At 49.3% G+C, this 13,915-nt stretch overlaps 2 protein-coding genes across 3 annotated transcripts in view; one reads left to right on the forward strand and one right to left on the reverse strand.

Annotated features, from left to right (window-relative positions):
• CUNH1orf122 (chromosome unknown C1orf122 homolog) lies at positions 1-1,134 on the forward strand. Its single transcript, XM_041652098.1, has 3 exons — positions 1-119; positions 213-414; positions 666-1,134. Exons 1-3 carry the CDS (start codon positions 85-87, stop codon positions 759-761), a joined length of 333 nt encoding a protein of 110 aa, XP_041508032.1. The 5' UTR covers positions 1-84; the 3' UTR covers positions 762-1,134.
• A 121-nt stretch (positions 1,135-1,255) lies between these two features.
• The window catches only part of Mtf1 (metal regulatory transcription factor 1), a 47,302-nt gene continuing 34,642 nt past the window's right edge, over positions 1,256-13,915 (reverse strand). Inside the window, exons 8-11 of one of the 2 annotated variants that reach the window (XM_041652093.1) lie at positions 12,571-12,673; positions 11,575-12,170; positions 7,989-8,049; positions 1,256-6,132 (exon numbers count right to left, since the gene is read on the reverse strand). In XM_041652093.1, the coding sequence (XP_041508027.1) occupies positions 5,936-6,132; positions 7,989-8,049; positions 11,575-12,170; positions 12,571-12,673 (957 nt within the window). In that variant the 3' untranslated portion in view covers positions 1,256-5,935. Of the gene's footprint in view, positions 6,133-7,988; positions 8,053-11,574; positions 12,171-12,570; positions 12,674-13,915 lie in introns of both variants that reach the window. The other variant, XM_041652091.1, reaches the window with a different exon arrangement.

Here is a 13,915-nt window from a genome sequence, read left to right on the forward strand (position 1 = left end):
GACGGGGCGGGGCGCAGCTTAGCTGAGCCCTCGCGCGGCGCCGGGGCGGGGGCGGTCGGCAGGCGGGTGGGTGGTCGGGCTGCGATGGAGTGGGGCCCGGGCGCAGGCTGGTCACGGGGGTGAGAGCGGGCCCGCGGGGCGGGGGGCTGGTGCTGGGGCCGCGACCTCGCGCCTCCCTGCGCCGGCCCTGACGCCGTCTCTCTCCCGGGCAGGGAGGCTGCCGGCGTGGACCGCGGGAAGGCGGGGCTGGGGCTCGGCGGGAGGCCACCCCCGCAGCCGCCCCGGGATGAGCGCGCCCAGCAGCTGCTGGACGCCGTGGAGCAGCGGCAGCGGCAGCTCCTGGACACCATCGCCGCCTGCGAGGAGATGCTGCGGCAGCTGGGCCGCCGGCGTCCGGAGCCGGCTGGTGGCGGGGTCAGTGTCCATTCCGGGCTGGGCCTGGGGAGGTGGGGTCTCCTCACTGACTACACCGGCCAAGCTCGTCCCCGTCCCAGAGGAAGAGGGTGGAAGCGCATCCCCACCGCTCCACACTTAACCTCCTTTGATCTGGGTGAGGTTTTGAAAAAGTACGGTATTGTCGAGATGCCAAGTGGCCTTATCCTTGTGGGGCCTAACCTAAGGCCTTTCCTCCCAGGCTCATTAACCCCCTTTTCTGTCTCAACTAGAACGGTTCAGCCAAGTCCGGAGCGTCGCCCCAGTCAGCTGTATCCGCCAGAGGTGGCCTTCCAAAGGATGCTGGCGATGGAGCTGCGGAGCCTTGACCATTTCCTAGCCGGGCACCCTGACTTCTGTCCCTTTCCAGGGCCGGTGGCTGGACTCTGACCAACTCCCTTCACTAAAGGGGTCAGTCTTAACTGGCAGTTGCTGGTACTTGGCCCTCAGCCTGGGATGGCAACTCTACTAGCAGCTGGGTTCACTCCTCGTCGTCCTGGCTGAAGGCAGGACTGTGTTTTGAAATGTAGCCAGCGAATATCCAGTCTGGAGTACTCGGACTCCGGCAGGCCAGCAGTGCTGGCCAGAGTGGTCTGGCCTGCTTTGGGGGTTCCAGGTGGTATTACATGTTCATTTCATGCTTTGGGGGCTCCCGGCCCCATAAAACACTTCAGCAGAGTATTGATTAAAAGGAAACCTGCAGACTCCTGGTGACCGGCCTTTCCTTTCTGTCCCCCCCCCCCAAGACTTGATGGCTGGGCAGTGGGGAGTGAGGTTGAGAATGTCACCCAGGGACAGGGATGGAAAGTAATGCCACAGGTACTACCAGATTTAAATAAGCATTTAATTAAGATTTCATTAGTATTTAATATTGCTTTTTCAATTCCAAAAAGTTAAATTTTCACTTCATAGCAGATATTTTAAAGTACAATATTAAGTTTATACAAAATGAGCAATTAAGCAAACACCATTATTTCACATTCTTCAAAAATACAAATTCGTATTTCTTTTTTGGGTTTGGAAGTTTCTTCCTTTGGAAGTACTGAACCTGTAACGTTTTCATATCGCTCAGTGGAAGTCCATTGTTCCCATGTTTTACATTTAAAATAAATTTGATACTTTTACATAATCCAAATAAAACTATTTGGGACTTAAAAACTTGTCACCAAGACCACTGGCCAATGATTTAGTGTGTGTTAGAAAAGAGAATTTGTGGCCTTTTCGGGCTAGGTCTGAGCCAGAAAAGCCTGTTTCCAGCCACCCTCCCTGAACTGGAACTAGGGTGAGTTCACAGGAACAGGGAATAGTTGCCTGCAACTCCAACCTCAGTGACATTTTCTTCAAAGCACAACAAAAGATGCAGACTGTTGAATCTAACAGCCCTTGGGAGGCCTGAGAACACATGAGGCCAGGACAGACGAGCCTCTGACTTGGCACCACGAGGGCAATATGGATATTGCAAAAACACCCTAGGTTTTGGTGGAAAAAAGTTTTACGAAAAAATTTCCTGTAAAAAAAGTAGAAACTGCATTGTTGAGAAAGCGACGTGACATTATCACTTATTTTTGGCCCAGTAGGCCACCACCAAAGGAACAATGCATGGTTTTTAAACCCCACTTGTACTATAATATCCCTTGACAGATGCAATAACTCATGTTTTCAGTGCAGACCAAGAAGCCCTCTCGCCACCAGGAGTAACAGTGAGAAATGCCCAGGCTAATCATCAACCTCCCAAGAGCAGGGGCCTAAGAAACAAGACCCTTTTATCTTTGCCCCAAGAATATTCCAGAAACAGGCCAAACAGATTGACCAATCAGAAATATGTATTATCTGGCTTTGTGATTGAACGCCTTCCACCCCAAATAGGAGATGGACGATTTCCCAGCTATGTCACAGCAGACCCGCTTGCAGACTGCAGGGAAATCTTGCTCTGGCTGAAGGGTTTTAAAATGCCTCTCATCTTCAGCTGGGATTTAAGATGAGGTGGGACCCGTGAGGGAGACTAGCAGCGGCCTTATGACGGGATTTGAGGAAGCCCACAGTCTGCTTTGAGCCAACTCAGGTAGTGGCTTGTATTGCCCATTCCTTTCTTCCAACATATTTCTGATTGGGGGTGTAGAAAAAGAAGTTGTAAACGAGCAATAGCGGTGCAGTTCCACAATCAATAGTTTCAGTGACACTGGAGAAGCCGTTACCTTCAATGGATGTGATTACAGATATGAAAGTCTAGAAGGTGCCGGATCTTTACCTGGGAACAACCTGTCCCTTTCAGGAATCATTTTGACATGGTGAAGAGGGGAAAGACAGCAGGGGGACCAAGAAGTGGTAGAAAGGGGGCTCAACAGTCAGAAAACAGATGCAGCAGTTCCGCGGAGGGCCTGAGGGGGGCGCCCGGGACTCACATAGGCTTGCATAGATTGAGCAGCTGCTGAGATGCAGAAGTGTTTCCCTATGGACAGCTTCAGCACAGGGCTGACGGAAAAACAGGCTGGGCCAGGGCCACATGGGATTACAACTCTCAAGCTACGCATATATTGCACCAAAGTAAGTGCTTTTCTTTTCACACCTCAACTTTTTATTATGAGCAAAAAATAAAACTTTGTGGGAAGTATATATATATGTATATATATACATACACAACAGAAATTGCAGCAATTGGGTTAAAGATAAAGTAACCTAAAGTGCTTTTATTTTATTATTTCTTTAATATACCAATATGAGGTTCTGCAAATTTGTCCCTCTGGACACATTCAGCATCATACAAAGCCTCAGGAAAACCTCATCTACCTCCATTACCCCATCAGTCCACTGCCCTGACTTAGAAAACCACCTTTTCCCATGTATTGACTCTCTGGAAGCAAAGGGAAGTCCCCTTGCCTTCTACCTAGAGAGGTTCCCACATCTCAAGGCCTCTCCTTAGCGCTGTACCAATGATCTTCTAAACTGGAGTAAGCCAATAAATGGCACAACTTCGGTCACCAAACTAGTGCTGCCCCAGGAGGTTGGCCAGACCCTGCTCAGCCTTGCCCTCCTGTCTGGGAAGGACCACATTTATAAGGCAGTTTGTCGGGACCAAGATTACCTGACTACCTCTTAAATCCACCAGGTCCACTCTCCACCCTTGTTGTGGACTAGTGTCTTGGAAGGGGCTAAACTGGAGATGCTAGTGGTAGCCCAGGTGTGCTCTATAGGGTGACAATGGTGAAGGCTGCCATGAGAGGAAAAAAAAGGCTTACCTCCACCTGCCAGAATCCACTCTGTTTGGCCTTACCCTAAGTTCATTCCCCTGAGAAACCACTCTCCAGGAAGGGGCTTTCTGGCTCTAGTCTAGCCAGGGTTCTTGGCATTAGAAGCTGGGCTTCTGGGAGGAGAGCTGGCACGGCCTGGCAGGGAAGGCTGGCTAGTCCGCGGAATACACCTGGCCCTGCACAACTACTGGTTTTTAAGCACATTCCTCAATTTCCAAAAGCTATTTGGAGCTGAGAGTCTCTTATGTTCTACAGCCACCCACAAAGACAAATACTTAACTCTTGCAGCTGGAAACATGTCAGCCTTAACACTGCTTAAATGCTTCTTCCATACCCGCAACTGTGGAGAGCGAAAAGCCAGTGACCCAGGAAGGGATCATTAAGAGTACAGCCTGAGCTAACCAAGAAGCCTTATTTAAACCATTACAACCTTCCACACATCCTCCCTGGGCTCCTTTCCTATGTCAGCTCCCAGCGAACCAGAACCCCATGGCGTCCCTCTCACTGCTCTCCTCAGAAGTCAGAAACATCAAGGGCCTGACGCAAAGCTTCCTGGTTGGCTGCACCCGTCTTCCCCTTACCGCTGCCATGACTCCCTTGGTCAGTTGTCCTGAAATATCTTGCCTCTAGACAAGGGCCTTCTGAAAGGACACCATCCTGACGGGCTGCAGGAGGGCAACCTACACAGCTCTCATCTTGTCTGGGCTCTGGACCTTGCTCCGGGAAGGAGGCCGAGACCTCCAGACCCCAGCCTGGCCACTGAGCTTTCCAAGCTGAAGGACAGACGCTCCCGTTTTCCTATGGATTATACTATATTTGAAGAGGCAGGAACCTGGAGCCAAAGGCAGGTAGATGGACACAATTCTATACACTAATAAAAAAATCCTAGAACACAACTTAATGAAACATTCCAAATGAGGTAACTGACTGCAAGCTTCAGGCTTTTTGGTGGAAGGGGAATTTTTGTTTTACCCTGAGTAGAAGATCATCGTTTTTGTTTTTATCCCTTTTTGTTTAGAAATCACATCCTTGTTTGCACTGTGTGAGGCTGTATGCAAAATCTAGAGATGTGAGGATGGAGATGGGAGGGGATAAACAAAAGCCTGGCTAGACCTGGGTACCACCTACTACTTCATCCAACCCCCTTCGCTCTGTACCTTCTCAGGAGAAGCGGCCCTCCTGCTCTGAGGCGGCAGACCCTGGCAGCCACTGGCCATCAGCCCTGCATTCACTATGGATAAAATAGGGCGCTTCCTTAGGAGCGATGCAGTCCAAACTTCTAGCCCTGACAAGCACGGAGAAATGGGAAGAGCCCAGAAGGCAAGGACTTGGCTTTGCTAGAGCCAGCTCTAGCTAGGATCAACAGAGCTGTCAAATTGCCTCAGGGCCCTGCAGAACCACCACATCACCATGGCCAGGGGCCTGATGCTGCTCGCTTGGACTGAGCAGGATACAGGACAGGTCCCTCTGCATCTCCTCCAAGCTCCACAGAAACAAAGCGCCAACAACACAACAATCTCACCCTGTCTAGCTCACAACTCTCACCTGCCCTTGCCACTGACCGCTTCCACAGAACAGTGGTCTGGCCCTCCAGAGAGACGTCACCTCAGATTCAAAAAGACAGAGAGGGAGGAGCAACACGCAGCACACTGCACTTCCTGCCCATCCACAAGGACCCCAGTGCAGTGATGGGCAGCACCAAATTGATGGAAACCACACCCGTTCATTTACAACTTTTATGCACACGTAACCTTAGTTTCCAAGTTCACAGAACAATAAGCAAAAGTGACACACAGTGCAGCCAGACAGTCCACTTATAACTTAGCTTTTTTTTCTTTTTTTGTTTTTGTTTTCCTCCAAAGATCAGTTCCTTAAAATGGATGTTCCTGGGATATGAGTAAAGAAAATATGTCTGAAAGGTGAGGCTTTCAGATGGCAGATTTCTTCATCCTTCCAATTTCTGACCCCATGATGGCAGCATCACACCCGCTACTTCCTGCTCACCCTGTTCCTGAAGGGGCGCGCACAGGCCCGTCCCCCGAGCAGCTGCTGGTCAGGCTGTCTCCTCTACCCTGCAGTAGTGCTTCGCTCGGAACTGGATTGGACGAGGCGTCCAGGCTGTGAGGGACAGGAACTCTGACACGTCCATGGCACTTAACACTTCGGAGGGTCTGAGGAGCCTCAGCCTGTCTGCTTTGCTCACAGGAAGAGGGTCCAGTGGAGGAGGATGAGGGGGGCAAGGGTGAGGGAGAAGTCTAGGGTGGCAGCTGCAGGTTGGGCCCATCAGGAGGCTGGGGGCTCAGCTCTGGAGGGGGTGGGGAAGAACAGCCCTTTCTCCGGCCGGCTGCCCGCTCCTTGGCAGAGTCCCTGCAGGCACACTGACACTGACAGGCCTCCTCTTGCTTGATGATGATCACAGGAACACTGAGGCCGATCTGCTGGACAGAGCTCCCTGTGGGAGAGGCGAGAGAGGAGCAGAGGCAAGATGGGAGGGGGAGTATGGACTGGGAAGAACTGAATGCTACCGAGACCAGGCAGGATAGGCAGGCAAGATGCCATACTTTGGGTTTTGCTATGCTTTAAAATGGATCAGGTTCTTCCTCAGGGAAAAAGCCTGTCAGGTGCTCCCCCATCCCTTTATGATGCTCCTTTCTTAGAAGAGCCACCCACACAATCTAGGATGCACCCTGTCCCTCTCTGGTGCCCATCTGTGTAGGCCATAGCAAATGCGTCTCTTCTTGTCGGCATACTCTGGGCTCGTCCCTTTGCCTAAACTGGCGGGGCAGACAGTGCTGTTCTTTGGAAGAATTATTCTCATCTTTCAAGGTCCAGCTGACTCTCTGCTTTCTTCCTGCCCCAGGTGGTGTTCCCTGAAGGCTGTGACAGATCAGCGACAGCCAGTGCTGAGCGCCAGGCAAATGCACGGCATTGCTGCTTGCCTTCTGCACCCTCTCCACACTGAACAGGACCTGCTCAGCTCCTTAGGACCATGGCTGACATACGGGAGGTGTCAACTGCTTTCTTCCACAGCCAGCCTGGTATGTGCAACATTCACATCTGTTCTCGGTTCACGTTCATGTGTATGATGCACACATGTGCTCTGTATCCATTCTCATTTCACGGTCGTGTATTTTTTGTTTGTTTTGGTTTTTCGAGACAGGGTTTCTCTGTAGCTTTGGAGCCTGTCCTGGAACTCAGAGATCCTCCTCCTGTCTCTGTTTCCCGAGTGCTGGGATTAAAGGCGTGTGCTACCACTGCCTGGCTCATGTGAACTGTGCACACATGTGCTCTATATCCATTCTCAATTCACTTTCATGTGTACTATGCACACATAGGCTCTGTACTTAGCCAGGTTCTGTGTACAACAGAGCTGAAGGCTATTAAGAAGACATAGGGTGGGAACAAGGTGCTCAGAGATCTCTCTTGTAAGTTCACTTACAATCCTGGGAGAGTCAATGAATCTCTTTGGGCCCCAACGTTTTTGTTTTTGAAACCGTTTCTCTTTGTAGCCCTGGCTGGCCTCGAACTCACAGAGATCCGCCTGCCTCTGCCTCCTGAGTGCTGGGATTAAAGATGTGTGCCACCAAGGCCTGGTTAGGTCCCAATTTTTATCTTTCCTTCCTTTTACCTTTATTTTACCCCCTTAATTATGTCAGTGTACCTGCCACAGCAGGTTTTTACCAGAGCGGACTAGAATTCACTACACGGCTCAGGCTAACCTGGAACTGAATTCTCTCAATCCTCCTGCCTTAGCCCCACAGTGCTGGCAGGACAGGCATGCACCACCATGCCTGGTTCTGGGTTTAATACATGAAAAAGTTCCAAATGAAAGATCTAGCCGAGGGATACAGCTCAGCAGTAGAAAGTTTGACTAGCAGGCATAAGCTGCTGGGTTCAGGACCCAGTACCAGCAAAAGAGAAAAAGGAAACTGCACTCAAATGAAAGACCTTTCAGCTCTGCTAAGTCCCTGACCCAGATGCTGCTGCTGCTGCTGCTTACTGTAATTAAAAAAGAGCCCCGTGAATTAACAACTGCCCTCTTTAGCATTAGCTGTGATTTAGCCGTTTTCCCCTGGTTCCACTTACAAGCTCAAGCTCCATCACAGGGAACGCACTTGGACTGGGGAAATGGAACGGAGCCCACATCTCACCAGCAGCACACTGGCTTCTGGTCACCATGAGAACATGTTTACTCAGTAAACAAAGTAATGTCAGCTTAAGGCTGTTTCACGATTTAAAAACCCTTAAAAACTGAAGCAAGGACAAAGAGTCTGTAGATCGTGGCTTTAACGCTGTGGCATGACATACCTGTGCTACTGGCTACTGGCACTGCAGTGGTGAAATACACCTGCTCGACTTTCGATGCTTGCTGCTGAGGAAAACACAATACAACAAAATCACACTATGGCCACTCCAATATGGCGGCCACCCAAGGCTCCCAAGCCGCCCCAGATGCAGTGGTCCCCCAGGAAGATATAAAACCCTCAGTGTTGAGGCATTTCTGTACTGAAGGGTGTTTTGTTTGTGCACTGAGATGAGGTCACTGTACTGTTTGACATTCCATGCTGGCATTATAGGCCAGCTTTGTCCCCATTACTTGGCTGTCTCCCAGCTGCCTAGTCCAGTGGATTGAATTTGTCCAAAGACTCCTCCGAGGTTGCTTTTCTCAAGCGATGGCCTTCTTAGAGGGAGTTCTGGGCTAGCTTTGCCCATCCCAATTCTGTAGTGAAAGTTGGAAAGTTCCTTTTGACCCCTCGGGGTCTAGGCTGACCACCCAGGGCAGGTTAAGGCTGTCTATAATAAACACACAGGACTCCGAAGTCTCAGGAGAGTTCCGCTGTGGGTCTTGGACTTGGCTAAACCAGATTCACGTCCAGGCAAATGAATGGACTTTTTCATTTGTTTTTGTTTTGTCTTATGGAACAAGCTCTCACTGTGTAGCCCGGCCTGCCACAAATCTGCAATCCACCTGCCTCTACCTCCCATGCTGGGACTGCAGCCACATGACTTGAGTCATTAGAGCCCCGGTTTCCTATAAAGGCTGGGAAGCTAACTGAAGAGTCTCAAAGGCTGCTGAAGATGAATGAGAACACGCAGCTTGGAGCAGACAGTACACATCAGCTTTTGTGGTGTTCCTATAAAGACCACAAACTGTGCAGAGGTACACAGCACTCAGGAGTTCAAGGCCAGTCTTGGTTCATAGTCAGTTTGAGACCAGACCTAATGTAATATTCCTCATCTCAAAAAATGAAACAAACAAAAAAAATCTTGTACTAGAATCTCATTTTACTTCCTAATATATTAAGGGTTGCTGGGGGTTAGAGCTCAGCATTTGAGAGCATTGGTTGCTCTTCTAGAGACCAGAGTTCAATTCCCAGCACCTACATAGTAGCATCTACATGGCAGTCTCTATTTCTAGTTCCAGGTGCCCTCTTCTGGCCTCCACAGGCACTGCACACAGGTGGTACACACACATACATGCAAGCAAAATACCCCCACACATAAAAACAATTTTCAAAAGTATTTTTGTATTCTTGTCTTAAAGGGGCTTTGTTTTAATCCTACTTTAAGACACACCATCCGTGCTCCACTAAGAGTCTGGGAAGAACCTGACTTCTAGCTAAGATGTAAACAGAACCATGAGACAGAATGATGGACGGCAGAGGAAGGCAGCCCAGTAGCAGGGCACGGGCACAGTCTAGACCCAGCACAGGGGGCAAAAAAGAAGAGATGGGAGACACAAGTGTCCGGTCCTCCCCCACCACCCCTTTTTTCTTTACTTTTTAGTTGGGGAGGGTGGAGACACAGGATCTGGCTTTATAGCCCAGGTTGGCCTTAAACTTAGTTCTCTTGCCTATACCTCCTGAGCAAAGGGATTATAGGTATGAGGCCCATAGTGAAATATATGTAAACGATTCACATGGGCAAAGAATGACATTTGCTTTAACAGCTCCCAAGGGCAGATCCAGAAAAACAGTGCAGACTCTAAGCCGGCAGATGGGAGAGAACACTGGAAAGCCATTCCAGTGACCCTGATCATCTCATCCACAGGTGTCGCCACGCCATTTCTAAACTTACTCTCCAGTTTGTTTAAACCCACGCACAAATTTCCCTCTGTAGTTCCTCCCACTTCCCACCCAATTCCTAGCCATGGCTCAAGGCCCACTTGACCTGTGTGACCATGCCAGCTTCTGAGTGTCTGAACGCTCCAGAGGTAGCACAGCGCTGGGGACAGGCTCCACCTTGCCTTGTGTGGGCTAGTCACTCTATTATGGCTTCTGAGGGCACCAGGCTAGCACGAGGTGGACAGGCATACAGACAACACATTCATACACAAAAACTAAAAATGAAACTGGAAAAGACTAAAAGAGGGCTGGTAAGAGAGTTTAGTGGACCCTGGTGTGGTGGCCCATGCCTTTAATCCCAGCACTCAGGAGGCAGAGGCAGGCAGAGCTCTGTGGGTTCAACACCAGCCTGGTCTACAGAGTGAGTTCCTGGACAGCCAGGGCTCTGTAGAGAGACCCTATCTAAAAACAAATAACCAAAAAGCTTAGTAGGTAGAAACATCTGCTACCAAGAAATATCTCCCATAAGTTGTCCTCTGCGCTCCACACGTGCCCCCTCTCAACAAGAAACAGAGTGTATGGTCACTCCTTTCACATACAGTAAGAGCTCAGCGAAAGGGCTTTGTTTTGTTTTGCTTCACTGCTGGTATTATTGGGCTCTTTGCCCATTGGTAATATTAATATATTTTAGTCTCTTTACTTGAATGTACATCTTAAATAAATCACGCCTTTCATTTCTCTGTATCCTCCTGCACAGAATCTGGCAAATACTAGGCTCTCACAGCACACTGACATGATGGTCAAGTGACTTCCAGAGTCAAAACCAAATGCATTCTTAGAAAAGTACCCTGGCGGGGGCTGGGGAGATGGCTCAGTGGTTAAGAGCACTGTCTGCTCTTCCAGAGGTCCTGAGTTCAATTCCCAGCAACCACATGGTGGCTCCAAACCATCTGTAAAGAGATCTGGCGCCCTCTTCTGGCGTGTGGAGGCAGAAAGTTGTATACATAATAAATAAATCTTTAAAAAAAAAAAAGAAAAGAAAAGTACCCTGGGGCCTGGGGTGTGCTTGGTGGTGGGCATTAGCCCAGCATGTGTATGGCAATGAGTCTAATCCCTTGTATTGCAAAAAGAAAAGAAGAAAATAAACAGATCTACTGCCTGGACACTTCCTGGGCCTTTGGGGTCGTTACAGGGTAATGATGTGGTCGCTAGTGCTGAGCCAAACTCACTGCTATCCTGGGACACAAGCAGCCCACAGGCCACAGGCTGGGCGTGCCTGATGGCACAGATGATGTGATTAGCTTTAGAGGGAATATTTATTCAGATGTTTTCACTAGGTCAACTTTGAAATTATTTTTCTTCATCTTTATCTTTTTTTTAAATATTTATTTATTATGTATACAATATTCTGTCTGTGTGTATGCCTGCAGGCCAGAAGAGGGCACCAGACCTCATTACAGATGGTTGTGAGTCACCATGTGGTTGCTGGGAATTGAACTCAGGACCTCTGGGAGAACAGCTACTGCTCTTAACCTCTGAGCCATCTCTTCAGCCCCTTCATCTTTATCTTATATACTGATCTATTCCCCAGGATCTGCAACACTTTACTGGGGGGAATAGCTACATGGATACATGTTTCAAGACAGAGAAGCTAGCCATTTCCCCTTTGAAATAAAAGACTGAAGGCTGAGGATCTCTCAATGGTAGAGCACTTGCCTTGCGCGTGTGAAGGTTCAATCCCCATTACTACTAGAGAAAAGAAAGGAGGGAAGGGCTGTGTCTGCTACACACACTTCATCCCACTGGGTGTGCTTATGGGTGATACTTACAATTTGTTCTTGGTTTTGTGGTGAACTGGTGGCACCATTCAATATCCACTGTAAGTTCTGCTCTCCCATGACTAGGCTGGACTGCAGGATTGCCGTGTTGGGAGTTGGGGTGATGGTTATGGTAGGATTGTTAGTTAGGACAGAGTTGGCACCCAGGGGCAGAGTTCGGACCATAGCAGGCAAGGGCTCAGTAGTACTTTGTGGTGGGGCTGGTGCTGCCACAGCTGATGCCACTGCTGCTGATGCAGGAGCCCCGGCAACAACAGAAAGTCCTGGTACGATGGTCTGGGGTGGCGCCTGGGGGTGCGGAAGAAACTCTTGATGATTAGCAGCAAACTGTGTGCTGTGGGGAACAGGCACTTCTGGAGGTTGCAAGAGAGCAGGGGTGCTGCCAAATGCAGCCGGCTGGGAACCAGGTCCTAGGGAGGGAGCAGGTGGAGGAGCGGACGGAGCTGAGGCTGGCAGCAAAGGCTGGGGTGGCTCAGAGATGCCAGGCTGCAGGACAAGCGGAAGAGATAAAGACGCCGAGTTTCCTGCAGGCGGTGGGATGTCACTGACTGACTCTGCATCACCATTAAAACTCTCGATCAAGGCAGCTGGCAAGGAAAAGAAGAAACATGTATCCACGCCCCAAGCTTCATAGGCACCACAAACACAGTCTTTATGGGCTAGCTGGACTGGCTTCCTGATCAAGCACACTTTATAAAGACTAAGTAAATGTAACCAGAACAAAAGTACCCTGTGGTTCTTCTGCAAAGAGAAGAGGCAAGCTTTCTGGCATGATTAGTCAGAAGACATCTGGTCCTGGAAAGCTGTATTGTACAGACATTCCATTCCAGCGGTGTTACCTACATGTCAGATTTGCGGATCCCACCCACTCATGAACAGAGCAGTACACTAGAAGGAAAAATGTCCACAGAAATCCAACAAGAGACTGAAAAGGAGACCTTCCCCGTGCACCCGGGGAATTGGTCAAGGGCGAAGGTGAAAGCACACCTGTCTGCAGAGGGTCATCCTGAACCGCAGGGTCATCTGAGTTCTGGAACATTGATTCAAAGATGATTGCTGGTGAAATTGTGCTGAGGTCCTGGTCCTGTGTCTGAAAGGGAGAAAGGTGAGATGCATCATCCTGAGGAAGTCTCCCCTTGACAAGCATCCACAAAAAGCAGGGGGACAACCCCCTGATAGGATTCCTCTTCCTTTCTCCCTTCTGTAGGTACTGGAGACTGAACCCGGGGCCCTGCACACCTCGGGCAAGCATCCCACTCCCAAGCTTCATCCCCAGTACTCAATTTTTTTTTTTTATTTTGAGACAGAGTCTCATTAAATTGTTCAAGCTGGTCCTGAACTGATCCTCCTGTCTTTGTCTTATAGGACCGGGATCACAGGTGTAAACCATCATGGGCAGCAGCATCTCCATCTCCTGCAAATGGACATGTATTTCCCTGAAACTGAGCCATGAGGAATCAGCAGCTCTGGCTTGCAAGTCAACGACCAGTTCTTCTCGTATAAAGATTCACCAGAATGCAGGCACACGTTCAGGGATGCTGTCTGCATCATGCATCAGCACAGGAAGTAGCTGTGACAGAGACTACGGGCGCCGCAAAGCCTGCAATATTTACTCTACCATGTTTATGTCGGGGGGGCTTGGGGATGGGCCAGGGCCTGGGGGTGAGGTGCACCCTGGACCCACACGGTGCTAACAATCATCTATAACTCTAGTTCCAGGGGTTTCAACACCCTTTTCTGGCTTCCACGGGCAACAGTCATGCAGCATACAAGCAAAACACTCATGTACATAAAAATAAACCTAAATCTTATAAACCCTGTTTAAAAAGACAAAATTCTGCATACAAATGAGATTGTTATCTGACTATTACTGCTATAATTTGCCACATGGAAACTCATGTTAATTGAGCCAAAATGATTCCATTTTTAAAAAGAGAAAGAAACTCATGCTAGGGCTTAATCCCCATAAAGCTTAGGGAGTGCAAGCCAGGGACCTCCACAGTTTAAGTTTAAAACACAGATTTTATAAATAAAAGTAACTGAAAGCAATCTACCCGGGCATGGTGGCTCTTGCCTATAACCAGAGTCCTGGTGGCTGAAGATAAGCAGGTCTGGGCCCCAGGGTGAGGTACTATCTCAAAAGAACAAATTTAAAAATGAGGAAAAAGCGGGGGGGGGGGGGGGGGTGGGAGGTGGGAGTGGGAAGGAGGAAGACAAAGAGGGAACTTGGGATGGGTCAGGGGATAAAGGGTAAAAATGCTTGCCACACAAGTGTGAAGACCTGAGTTTGAATCCCCAAAAGACACAAAAAAAGCTAGACAGAGCAGCATGA

Source organism: Microtus oregoni, unplaced genomic scaffold (assembly GCF_018167655.1).
Source record: "Microtus oregoni isolate MIOR12 unplaced genomic scaffold, Mior012 000005F_ref0000423, whole genome shotgun sequence".
Lineage (NCBI taxonomy): Eukaryota > Metazoa > Chordata > Mammalia > Rodentia > Cricetidae > Microtus > Microtus oregoni.